General features: G+C 37.1%; 1 protein-coding gene across 1 annotated transcript; it reads right to left on the reverse strand.

Annotated features, from left to right (window-relative positions):
* Positions 1 to 10725: 10725 nt before the first annotated feature.
* On the reverse strand, positions 10726 to 13040 carry LOC130736137 (uncharacterized). Its single transcript, XM_057587983.1, has 3 exons — positions 12779 to 13040; positions 12250 to 12300; positions 10726 to 12095 (listed from the first exon to the last, which is right to left on the reverse strand). Exons 1-3 carry the CDS (start codon positions 13038 to 13040, stop codon positions 10726 to 10728), a joined length of 1683 nt encoding a protein of 560 aa, XP_057443966.1.
* Positions 13041 to 14093: the final 1053 nt, after the last annotated feature.

A 14093-nucleotide genomic window follows, 5' to 3' on the forward strand; every position in this document is an offset into this window, starting at 1 on the left:
TCTACTATCTTTCTTTCAGCATCTTTTAAAATTTTACCACTCCTAGTAGTTATAGCAGAAATATTAGCTTGATTCTCAATAGTGTCAGAGGGTAACTTACCTGGACTCCTTTCTGAAAGCTGTTTTGCAATCTGACCCATTTGATTCTCCAAACTCCTGAGGGAAGCCTCATGATTTTTGTTGGTATTTCTGGTCTCATTCATGAAGGACTCAGTGGTCTGAGCTAGTTTCCCCACAATGTCTTCCAAGCTCCTTTTCCCAGAGTTCTGATCCTGTTGAGGTTGTTGCCTCTGATCTTGATATTGACCCCTTTGTGGATTGGAGTACTGCTTAGAATTTCCTTGCTGTGCATATCCATCTTGATTTCTGTAAGACAAACTAGGATGATTGGCCCAACTGGGGTTGTATGTACCAGTAGGTGGATCATGCCTAGAGCTTCTCATATACTTGATCTCTTCATCCATTGCCTCATTCTCAGTGTTCATCTTGCGATCATCCATCCTCTTGAACATGACATCCATCTTCTCTGACAGTGCCTTGTTAGACGCCATTACATTGTCATATGCCTGAATTTCATTGACGCTGCTCTTGTTGCATCTATCATAGCTAGAGTGGGCTTCCCTTTCAGCCAGATTGTTGATGATTTCGAGAGAATCCTTAGTTGACAGATGATCAAAAGCTCCATTCTTGCTCGCAAGGTCCAACTTGACTCTTGTATCTCTGTTGAGAGCTGCATAGAACCTGTCTACCTGTGCTGATTCTTTCAAATTGTGGCCTGGACACTTTCTAAGAAGTCCCTTGAACCTTTCCCATACATCATGAAGATTCTCAGATTCCTTTTGATAGAAAGTATTGATGTCATGCTTCAGTTACCTCATGCGAGAGCTAGGGAAAAACTTTTCTGAGAACTTTTTGGCTAGATCATCCCAAGAAATTATACTCTGTTGAGGTTGAGCCCTCAACCACTCTTCAGCAGCATCCCTCAGAGAGTGGGGGAAGAGTGTTAGTCTGACATCATCCAGACTTACTTGTTCAGATACCACGGGGGACACCTGCATAGTAAATCGATCCATGTGAGCATATGGATCCTCCAGCACGCTTCCTCCGAATTGATTCTGTGCTATCGAGTGCATTATGTGTGGTGGAATTTTGAAACCTCTTGGTAGGCCTGTTGGTTTGACAATGCTTCCCTCAAATCTGAAACTGATTTGAGGTGCATTAAGGTCTTTCAGTGATCTCCCGACCTCCAATGCAGCCTCATTCTCTTGATTCTGAATCAAACGAGTCTGTAGTTCAACTTCCATACGCTCATTAAATTCTGCATTTAATTGAGCACGGAGTCGTGCCTCCATCTCAGCTTGGTGACTCTGTAGCCATGGTACTTGCAACCTTTTCTCTTGCTTTTTCTCTTCTTCGTTGGGATCTGTTCTTGCGAGCAGTCTTCTCGATCTCAAGATCGAAAAGTAGAGAATTTGGATCTACAGTACCTCGCATACAACTGAGCAAACAAATTAAGAGCACCAATATAAAAGCAAACAAATATATTTTTTTTATGAGTAAAATAAATTAAAAGCAAAGGTCTAAACAATAAAAACTAGCTTAAATCAATAAAATAAAGACAATCCCCGGCAACGGCGCCAAAAACTTGATAAGCCAATCTGCAAGTATACAAATTTGCCCGTAGTAATATAAAAGATATCGTACCCAAGGGATTGTGTTCAATTATCGATTCAGACTAATTCTATGATTTAGTAAGCAAAAGTAAAATAAGATTGGGGGATTTGATTTAATTGTTCAATTGCAGGGAAAAATGAGAAAGCTAATATAATTTGTGAAACTTAATTTGGAAAAATAGCACCTGGATTAGCTTCGCCAATTATCACTTATGCCTAATCAAACTTGTTTGTGTGAAATAAAAATTACTCTCTATGGTGATCTAGCCTAAGTTCTTAACTTGCTAATTCCTTAAACAAGAAAGACTTTTAATCTGAATATTAAGTATGTGTTACGAGCACCTAAACCAACAGATTAAAGATAAAATTATAATTCCGGCCACCACTATTAACTCCTACCCTCATTCCTAAGGTCGTAGAGAAAAGTTAATAAACTCCGTTCCCTTAAATCCCTAATTTCTAATCACTCTTCCAAGTCTCACGGAAATTAGTAAGGTATTTGCTTGCAATCAAATAGAATTAAAACTGAAACGGAATTCATAGATTGTAATAGAAATTCATCACACAACCAAAGTACAAATTAAAGCATAAGATCAAATAAACTAGGCATCACAAGTGCTAAAGAAGAATTAGTTCCTCATAGATATGAGAAACAATTCAAAATCTAAGAAGAAAAACATAAAAGATCCAAGAAAACCTGGAAAAGTACTTTCAAGAACCAAAATTATGTCTTTGGGTTGCTCCAATTCATCTCCAGGGGCTCAGAACATGAAAAATTAGGTTTAAAACGCTATTTATAGTGTTTTTAACGTTCTGGTGGGGCTGAGATCCAGTGTGGCGGGGTGCAGCGTAAGAACATGCATCCTCGCAATTCCTGACGTTTGATGCGGATCCGGTGGTGCACATGGGTGCTGGTGCACCTTAACAGCATGTGCGCGCAGCAGGGAATCAGAGCCACGTTTTTGTCCTTTTCTCCTGAGGAATGATCTGGTGCGGTGGCGCGCGCTCTAAGCTTAAATCGCACGAAATCTGGCGCCATTAATTCCAGCAAGCTGACAAGTGGCGCGATCGCACCAGAAGTACACGGTAACTTCGCGCGGTCGCGCGGCACATAATTCCAGCCTCTAGAATTCTTTTTTAATTCCGAATTTTCTCTATCTTTTCCAAATCTTCCCCTAAAACAACAATAAAAATAAAATAAAATCATTAGAAGATCATAACGGAAAATAAATAAAAGATAAAAATAATTATAATACTAATAAATCCATAAAAATAATATATAAACTATAAAAATAACTAAAACATATTTAAAATATTAAAATGCATGAATTACTTCTAATGTGTCATAAAATGACCAAAATATCCTAAAAAAATATTTAAACTAAATAAAAATAAACTAGGAAAATAGCTCTAAATCCCGGGTCATCATCCACCTTGTAATTTCTCAGGTTTCTTTACATTTCATTGTATGGATTTCCTAGCCATGAGTGGCTAGTTTACTTTTTGCTTTGGGTTTAATTGATTTCATGAATCTCTAGTTGTTAATTCCTATCCCTATGCTTTTGTTCTTGATTCTACCTTGAATTTCAATTCTATATTGCATGATTAGCTTGTGTGCACACTTGCTAAAGGCTAGACTATAATCATATAGGAAGATTGTTGTGGTTTAGGGACTTGACTTGAAATTGATCATTCTATGCTTGCTACTTGGAATAGAGTAAGGGTTGGGTTTTATTGGCCTGAATTTGCATGTTCTAAACCTCATATAAATGACTAATTACACAAGAAATTGAGCTTAGATTTAGTGTGGGAGAATTGCTTATGTGAGGAATCAATAAGTGAGTATCTAGGCTAGAACAACAAGGATTGAATCAAGGTTTCATATGCATAGGGTAGGTGGACTAGAGTGGATTGAATGATCGGTAACCCAAGGCATTTCAATCAATTGATATTTTTAACTCATTTACTTTTGCTTATTTTGCAAACCCTTTTGTCACAATCAACCAAACTAAATTCTGGAATTTTCTTGCTTTCAAAACTCACAAACTTCAAGCTTAAACCATAATTCTCACTCACGGTTCTTGTGGATTCGATATTAAAACCCGGTGATATCTGTACAGTTGCATATTCTCCAACAACAAGTTCTCTCCCAACTCTCTCTTACTCTTCTCTCTTGACTTCTCTCTTTTCCTTCACAAAATTAGCAAATACTTCAGATCATGTACCTTAAGGAAGAGGGGGGACAACAGAAAGGGAAAAGAGTGCGAGCTTGGTCTTGGTTCACTCTTCCATGTATACCATTTATGGTAAAAGATTGATGGTGAAGATTTTGTCTTCTAGTGTTGGCCCACTTAATTCAAATCATATGCTTGTCTTATTCCACTAACAAAGGTTCCTCACTAAGTTTCTGAAGGTATGAAAAAACGGTAGAAAGGGGGGTTTGAATAACGTTTTCAGAGTAAAACTTCCACCTTAAGATTTTATCAAATCTTTCGAGAACAAATAAAGTGCTTAAGATAAGAGATAGAAAAACACACAAGGATTTTATAATGGTTCACTTGATGAATAACTCAAGCTAGTCCAGTCCACCCGTTAAGGTGATTTCTTCCTTCTTAGAATGAAGGCAATCCACTAATCAGGTAATTGTTACAACTGCACTTGAAACCTACAAGTGACTAACAATACACTGACTTAGCTCACACTAAGATTCACTCTCTTAGTCTTCTCTAGGATCCGATCAACCTTGATCTCCTAAAGGTAAACTAAACAACTGTTTAAGAAAGATTGTTTACAAAGAAATTGCTTCTAAAAAGCTTGTAGTAAACACAATGAATTCAAAGATGAAAGAATGCTTAGAAGGTTTGAATATAGCTTGCGCGTATGAGATTCTTCCAACCGCATCTTTCAATCTTCAGCCTCTATTTATACTCCAAGGATTAGGGTTTGAACATTGCATGGGAATGCTACCGTTGGAGGGCAGTCCTGGAATTTCCAGCTTCTGCTGTGGCTGAGAATGTTAGGTTAGGTCGTCAGGATAGTACATTTGCTTTTGTACTTTGGATAGTGACTTGACCTTTAACCTAGTAGACTTCTGATCAGAGGAATGCTTCGTGTTGGAACTTGTGAAGCTTGTTGATCAGAGTCAGAGGGAAGCATGGATCCTCTAACCGTTGTACCTTCTGATTCTGAACTCAGAGGAGAAGTACTTGGTCTTTAGAGCCATTATGCTTCTGGACTTCAGAGTCTCCACTTTTCAGCTTCTGGATCTTCAGAGTCTTCTAACCATCAAAACATCTGAACCTTCAGAGTGTCTGAGTTGTCAGAACGTCTGGATCTTCAGAACTTCAAGTTACTGAGTCCATATCAGAGCTTGTTTGACTTCAGATCTTCTGAAGCTTTTCTACTGTTCAGATTGAACATAGAGTTTGCGAAAGCGTTGCTTGGGTCACTCTTTAAGCATAGTGCTTCTGATTTGTGTGAGATTGGATTAAGGTCAGAGCCTGTAAAAGCACACTCAGAAAAACACGTTAGAGTACCATAATTGTTCATACTAAAATGTTAACTTGTAATCATCAAAACATAGAGTTGTACTACTCGATCAAAACTTGATCTTACAATCTCCCCCTTTTTGATGATGACAAAACCAAGTATTTTGATGAACAATTCTTAAACAATAAACTGAATTCACTTAAAGTTTAGGGAAATAGAATTAGACTTATCCTGATGTGAATGCTTTATTTTACTCATTCTGAATCCAAGTCACAGCTTGATTCTGAGCTTAGCTCCCCCTGAATCTAAGACTTAATGAAAACGTTAGTAATGTCTAGATTCTGAGCTAAATAATACTCCCTCCGTTCCTAAATAACTGGTATAATTTTGGCTAAAATTTTGTTCCTAAATAACTGACACTTTACAAAGTTCAAGAGTGCATTTATTTATTTTTACCTATTTTACCCTTCAATTAAAACTCTTCTGTAACACCCCGATTTCGGTGGCGTCACTTTAATAACCAAAATAAACTTAATGCGGAAAAACGTGAATATATATATTTTTTTTGATAATAACTAAGACAAGACTGAATTAAATAAAACCCAACAATAACAATAATCAGAACTAATATACAATGTATAAACAACCCCCGCTGTAGTAGTAACCTCGTCACGAGTAAACCTCCAGTGACGGAAAGAAAAGTGTAACGCCCAAAGGCAAAAGGTACAATCCACAAGAAAGGTCAAGTGTCCGCAACACCATCCCTCAAAACTGAGAATAAGCTGGCCCATCGGCCTGAAGCAAGACCTCCTAAGTCCAACCAACTCTCTGTGATTCTCGTAAAGAACCACACAAAAAGCTATAGGTGGGAAACTACCCTGTCCCCAAAGAAAACAAATGATGTTCAGAGCTAAGACTCTACTCCTACACTAACCCCATCTCGAGGAGCTCACACCAGCACTAAAACCTACATGCTAGCATGATCGTCGCCCGAATCTGAATCCAGAACGACCTAGTCTATGTACCCCATCCGTCCTCCTCTCGCTACCGCGATACGTTCCAGTTCCCGCATCTCAACCCTAGTTCCTCCCGAAGGATGAACCATCATGAATCAGCCCGCCAAAGACATCTGACAAAGGGCGTTTGTTCGCCAAAGCACACACAGAAGACGCGAGGGTCAACTCCAAAGAATTATGTAAATAATAGCACCAATAAATATAAATAAGATAATAGCCACTTAGGCTTATAACTAGGGATAAATCCTAGGGTCGCATATTTCCACAAAGAATATAACGACTGTAAATCACAGTTAACATGCATCAAGTAGAACTAACAAGTATCAAACACACTCATCAACTATGTCAGTATGCATGTTGCATGAAATGATATGCAGGTTAACCCAGTCAACCAATATGCAATCCGGAAAACGGATGGACATCAACGGATCAGCCCTTCACCAGCCACGGTGGTGCCATTTCGGCCCGCGTGCCTCTTACACCACACAAAGGTAGTCAGATCAGCCGTAACCCGTAGGTCTGCCATTTCGGTCTGCTACAAGAGACGTTTACAAACGCTCTTTCACGGAAATCCGGGTCTTATGACCATTTTGGAATCCGACGAGGTCTAGAGTACGTCCTGTGTTAATACCCCATTAATGTTGCATGAATGCAGGATGATTAGTCAACCAACGTCTCCGATCTCACTCGACACGTCGCCACGTGTTCTAGGTAAATTAAAGTTTCTAAAAGCTTACCCTAAGGTAAAGTCGATTCTGCGACAAAATACAATAATCATAAAATGAGTGCAACCACTCACGATGACTCTTCGGGTCATCAATGCTCTCACGAAGTCTCACGCTTCAGTGAAGTTTCATGCTCTCACAAGGTCTCACGCCTCAGTGGAGTTCCATGCTTTCCACAAGGTCTCACGCCTCAGTGGAGTATCCCGCATTCACAAGGTCTCACGCCTCAGTGAAGCTTCATGCTGTTCACGAGGTCTCACGCCTCAGTGAAGGTCCATGCTTTCCACAAGGTCTCACGCCTCAGTGGAGTATCACGCATTCACAAGGTCTCACGCCTCAGTGAAGCTTCTCGGCTCATCCCTTGGATGGCTAACAAACTGCTCAACGAGCGAAGGAGTACCAACATACTCAGAACTTACCAAACTCTTCAACACTTGGATCCGACGACACTCCTCGCTTTTCCAAAACTATGATTTGACTTCCAATGCCTTCCTTCGAGGTTGTTATCATTACTTAAAGATTTTGAGGTTATTTAAGGTCTTATGAATTTTCTTTATAAAATAGATTCCATTTTGTCTTATCGCAAGTCTTATACATTTGCAGGATCTCCCAATCCCAAGTCGCTTCCAGAGGATGTCTCGATCCACTAAACAAAATTAAGGCCCGAACCTCGTTCGTCCTATCAAACTTTCTCAAAACTCTCAAAATAAAATCGGCATGACCTGCCCGCTATTCTCACCATTCAGAATCTCAGATTCCAGTACAGAGCATATTTAAATCATCACAATCAACAACATGTCATATATCAATAAATCGCATCATAAACACTTAGCACTTAGCATATAAAGCATGCACCACACATCCTAGATTACCCACATAGCACATAGCATGTAAGACAATCTCAAAAACATTCAGTAGATGAATCATCTACATTGTCAGCCGAAGCCTCAGAAAACATTTTCCAATCACACACAATTCCAGTGCATAAACAGTAAACAATGTCGAAACATCGACCCTAAGCATTAACTAGAGATTCAGTGAGAAGCCCTCACCTGCAGATTCTCCAGGATTATCTTCTAACTCTTCCTCACAAGCAAAGCGTTGCTCCTCAGGAAATTCCTCAAAAGTTCCTTTAAAGCAAAGTCACAGAAATACTATCAGAATCTATCGAGAACTAAGCTATCGATACTTACTAAGGTTACACGAAGTAATCTATACTCTAAGGTACGATAATCTAGCGCGAAAGATAAGTTTTCAGAAAAGGAAATTTTCCTCCTCCTCCTTAATAGGGCTCGGCCACTTTAGGTAATTAGGGGACTCGATTTTTCTTCGATCAAACTTGGTTCCTATGCTATCATTAGCCGTAACTAAGGGTATTCTGAACTCGGAAAAATTATCGGATCAAAAACTGTCACAGGGGTATTTTGGTCATGATTTTTAACTTAGGATTTTCAAAACTGAAATCCCAAAAACCAAATTTTGCAGGGACGTTACTAACGACGTTTATGACAACTAATCCTACTAACACTAAGCTAAGGCGATAGTTTTTAGCCTAAAGGTTGAAGCTTTACCTCAAAAACTCCAAAAATGGGTATTTAAGGCTAAAATTGATTCCGGCGGAATTCCGGCGACATAACGGAAAATCTAATCCGGCAGAAGTGATCTTGGGCGCATAAGGAAGAGGTTTAGAATCAGAAATGAAAGATTCAGGATAGTTTTGCAAAAACCCATCAACTATCCGCTCAGAAAACTCTACAGAAAAGCTATGGAAAAAGCGATCAGAGGTAAGGATTAGCGACTATACCTCGAAACCTTGAAGTAGCAACTGATTGATCGACGATCAAGCAAGAAATGAAGAAAATCTCTCCTCCTCCTCTCCTATGCAAACTCGCGGCCTTGAATGGGTTTTTGGGTGAGTTTTGTGATTTTTTTTCTCATTTCTTGGCTATATATAGAGGTTGGCAAAACGCGGTAAAATGAAAGTTTCGCGAATCTGATTTTTCCGGTGTCATTCTCCGTGAATTAATAGATATGTTTTGGCAAAAGAATTCCAAAACCATAAAGAGGTCTCCTTGTATTTTTGGCAACTAATGCATAGTCGGTATAAAACTATTTTACCCGATAAGTTGCTTTTTGCATCGAATGTCGGAATAGAAAACTTCCTTCGGAAGAAAGATTGAAATCATCAAGAGAAATGGGTGTACGCGTGTAGAATATTCATTTGAAGCTCTGAATAGATAAAGTCTTCATTGTCGAGAAATTCTAGGATTTTGAAATACCAGGGATTCGGTTTCGGCAAACTTCCGATGATTGGAATCGAACGTTCGTAGATCCTAGAGTTTCTCCTCGAAACGATTGTGATATATGGAAAAAGAGAAGTTCTAATATTTCTCTGAAGATTTTTGGAATTAACTTCCGTCGTGCCTAAAAGTGAAAATTAGCTATATACTAGGGTTTCTGACCTAGGTTTAAGCGTATAACGATCGTGCTATAACTTTTATCGACTTCGATACGATCCTTTGACTTTTCCTGAACTTTCTCCTTCCTAAATATATTTCATTTATTAAACTTTCGTTCAGGTTTCCCTTCACATTACCTCAACCCTAATCGTGAATAGGAAGTTTATTCACTTAGCATAAGCTTAAAAACTTGGGCCTCACATCTTCTTAATTACCCACACAATTATCCAAGAATGAATTGTTGATGGTTCCCATAATAGTAGAGTAAATTACTTGAACCAATTCCAATGTCAACAATTACTACTTCAGATGGCAAACGAAAGGGCAAAAAGACTCGTGTGTATCCATTCCAATATTTAAACCAATAAAAGTAGAATATCTCAACACTATTCCAATTCATATGAAATAGAAATTACAATGGGTGCAGTGAAGAATGATTTTGGTACACAAGGTGAAGTGGTTGAAGACTCTTTCAACAGTACACAAGGTGAAGTGGTTGAAGACTCTTTCAACAGTACACAAGATGAAGGGGTTGTGGACTCTCTTAATAGTACACAAATTGAAGTTGTTGAAGATACAAAAGAAGTCATACTGGAAAACGTTGAAAATCCTATAGAAGAACCTCAAGATTTTGATTTTAATATTGCACCTGCAAATTATGAGTTTGATCTGAATGAACTTCCTGTGGAAGGAAATGCAGAAGGAGAAGCAGCTCAAGATTTTGACTTAAATGTTGCACCTGCAAATTATCAATTTGATCTGAATGAGTTTCCTGAAGAAGAAAAAGAAGAAGAGGCATCTCCACAAGAAGAGATTCAAGAAGTGGTTGTAATGATGTTAAAGAATTATCTTCCTAAATTTTATTAAATCTATGTAGTGATATTGCTGAAGTGGTTTTATTAATTTTATTCAAGAAGTGGTTGTAATGATGTTGCACCTGTTCAGAATGCTTGGCTATAAGTGATATTTGTGAATGTATTAACTCTATTCAGGACCGTCTACACAGTGAAAAATAGTTTTGAAACCAAGTTAGTCTTTACGGAGTTGAGCATTGCAGAACATCACAAACAAGGTTAAGTTCCAGAATCCTTAAGATTGCTCTGCCCCTTTTATAACGAGTTACTAGTTCATAAAATAGTTAAATATATGAACATATGAAAGAGTTTCGGCAAGTAATCTAAGCACTACTTTCCCTCTTCAGGTTTTGAATGTATGGTTTATTTATTAGCTTAGATTTTAGTTAAAAAAAAAAACAATATTGAAAAATCAAAACCATTACAAATACTGCATGAATGTGACTACAACCCAATCACAATAGGTAATGCAAAACTTTAGTCCATTGTTACAATCTAGTCCCACAACTTCAAGATGAATAAGTGTTTAAATAACTGAGAACTTCTTGTACTAATTCTGGATCACACTTCAATTGACTAAGAAATCCTTGTTCCCTTTGCAGCATTTGTTTGTTCAAATTCGGGATTTTATAATTCATAGAACCACTGATTTTCATGATCTCAATCATGCAGGATTGTAGTGTTACAAATATGAAATTAGACTTTATAATAGAAAAGTCTTCAAATGATTTCAAAACTGCACTCACAAGTTGATCAATATTTTTAGGTGCCTCCTTATGCTGCAAAGACTGTATGGCAATGAAAAACCCAAGATCTAACACATTTAAATCGGGAGAATTTGCAGGTTGGCACATCAAACGAATATCAAACCCATCTTGTGTAGCAGCTTTAACGAACTCATCATCATCGTGACTAATATGTGTTCTAGCATTATCTTGTTGAATAAAAATTGGATTCTTGGCATCCTCTATTGGCCACTTTTCCTTTATGGCTGGAAGGACTTGATCAATCAAAAATGATCTAATCACGTTTCTCGTGATGGAAGTCATTGCTTTTGTCTCCAATGTTCCCGCCACTCTGTTGGAACTTGTCCTTTTAGCCGGTTCTTGGGTAACAAATGGAAAAATACCAATTTTTCCGGAGAAAACTTCATTTCCTTGTGAATCAAATCTTGGACGAGCTATAGCAGCTAAAAACATCACTTTTGTAATGAAATTTTTGCTTTTACATGTACGATATGGCTCTTCCTCATGTGGCAACAAATAATAATTGTTAGACTTCTTTGACATGTAAAACCACTTTTCATCAATATGAATAATGTTATTCATACTTTTAAATATTGGATCATGTGGTATGCTACTATCTTCCAACATTGACAAGCAAAATTGTAGTCGAGATCTTTTATGTTCTTCTTTCAACAGTGGCCTCATGGGATTTGAATGACGACGTATAACACCTGCCTGTAAAAGCCTAAACATTGAAGTCGGATTAGTATCCAAAGCACAAGCCAAAGATCGAATGGTTGTTCGTTGACGTAAAGGGATTTCAGAAATTCGATCGTAATCAATTTGAATTCTCTTACGTCCAGAATTTCTAGGCTTTCTTTGAGATACATCATGCAAGTCACTTTCTTTTGAACAACGCCAAATGCGTAAAATAGTTGTTCTTGAAACTGAAAATGTGGAAGCCACAAAATCTATCACCCCTTTCTTTAATCTCCCATTAAAACTATTTTGATGTAGAATATGATAAACAGCCATGCGTTCTTCATTGCTAAGGAATTTTAACTTCTTATTTTGACTTTGGGATCCCTCCTCTTCAAAATTTTCTTGGACAATATCAATGCTTCCTTCCAAATTTGTTTCATTAACTTCCACATCTATTTAACATTAAAATACATAAAAGAAATAAATAAACAATCATTGTAAAAATAAAATGAATTGAACACCCAAATAAGTTTAAAGGATAAAAATGACTAAGATAAATAAAATCAATGCCCAGAAAGAAAAAAAAGCTCAAAATAATTTCGATACCATTATTCAAATTTGTTTCTCTCACATCTGTGTTTGCATTATTCTCTTCTCCTGTTTAAAAAGACAAAAAAATAATTACCATATATAAAGCATTTCAAATAATATATTCTATTTATAACACAAATAATAATTAAATCAAACCAAAAGAAATGCCCCCAAAATGATCTTCACTCTCTTAGATCCCTTCCTCAACCATTCAAACAAAACATTCATCATTGGAGAATCCCTCTTTGTACCCAGGTGTATTCAGCAAAAATTCACTCAAACACAGTTTGTATCAGTTATATAGATCGAGAGAGAGTAATAGTAAAGATTAGAGAAATATTTTTACTGAAGAAATAGAGAGGTGTTTCACAACAAGAGAACATGCACTACAGGATGAGGTTTTTCTTTTGACGGCAGAGGATGAGGTTATATTAATGGGTGACATTAAATATCTTATATTTGGAAATGAATGTTACGATTTCATATTTGGATAAGCCTCTGGTATTTGACATGGCTAAAAAAAAAATAGAATATACATTCATACCTACAGTGAAGCTACTTTCTCCATCCACATCTGCATCAAATGGCTTCTGGTTTAAATCAAACAAAACATGGTTTGATTGTGATAATTGTGGAGAATGAGGAAGAGCATTGAGATCAAGAAGGTAATTTTCTTCTCCGTCAACATTCAAATCTGGAAGCATTCCATGTACTTCATTTGGGAAAAAATGTTGAATGCCTTCATTGTCAATTTGTGAAGGGGTGGAATTTAAGTCTATATCATCTAAAAGATTTTCTGCAGCCATACTTGTTAGAGTATATGATCTCTTTTTATGTTCAGATTTCTTATATAAATAGAGCCACAAATTATGTTTCAAAAATTATGGTGGGAAGCAATTGAAAATTATGGAGGTAAACACATTTTAATTTAAACTACTCCTAGAGCCAGAATTTTTTTAACATCCAAATGTATGGAGGTAAAGAGTTCAACAGTTTTTTTTTTATTGAAAACATGAAATATGGAGCAACCAAAAGACATGAGTAAATGGGTTAGCATAATTTTTTTAATGAACACAGATGTGAAAAGAGAATATGGAGTACGAAGGTTTATCTTCATAATTCACATTGGATATAGGAGTATGAAAATGAGTACACTAAATGAGTGGAGTAACCAAGTAAGTCTCATTTAATGGTGTAAAATGATGAGAAAATTTATGAGCAGGTGAGATAAAGGGTAATATTGGAACACAATGAGTAATTTTAATAGAATAATTGCATTTCTTAATAAGTGTGTAGAAACCTTAAAGTGTCGGTTATTTAGGAACGGAGGGAGTATAAGAGTTCAGAGTGAAAACGCATGACATAGATGAAATGAAATAATTAGAGCGCATAAGTATTCAGAGTCACGGGTAGGGTATCAGAGTCAATTAAAATCACTTCAGAGGAAGTGAAATGTATTCCTTGTATTTGCCCAGTGACATATCTATGGTCATAGCAGTGGAACTCTTAGATTCTCCAAATAATAACTAATTCACACTAATCAGCATATACATAAAAAACTCTGGGTTATACTCCCCCTTTTTGTCATAAGCAAAAAGCATGGGGTGTGAAAAACTTAGCTTGAAGGACAAGGTACTCCCCCTGAAGGAAGGACTAAGTTCAAAAAGATGGAGAATTAATTAATGATGAAAATGAGATTAGCGAATTAAATAAAGAATTAATGCATGTGTAGAACGTTTACCACCGGCCACGGGAGTAAATAGAGCTTCAGTTACCAAGGATTCATCCTCGAGAAACTGCAGGAGCAATAACTTCCGGAGAGAAGAGGATGCTTATATAAAGCGATTAGGAACTGAGTA

The sequence above is a fragment of the Lotus japonicus genome, chromosome 2, assembly GCF_012489685.1.
Source record: "Lotus japonicus ecotype B-129 chromosome 2, LjGifu_v1.2".
NCBI lineage: Eukaryota > Viridiplantae > Streptophyta > Magnoliopsida > Fabales > Fabaceae > Lotus > Lotus japonicus.

Coding starts and splice junctions, on each gene's coding strand:
- LOC130736137 (XM_057587983.1), bottom strand. CDS start 13,040: ATGGCTGCAGAAAATCTTTTAGATGATATAGACTTAAATTCCACCCCT. Junction 12,301..12,778: donor AGAAAGTAGCTTCACTGTAG/GTATGAATGTAT, acceptor CTTTTTAAACAG/GAGAAGAGAATAATGCAAAC. Junction 12,096..12,249: donor AGAAACAAATTTGAATAATG/GTATCGAAATTA, acceptor AATGTTAAATAG/ATGTGGAAGTTAATGAAACA.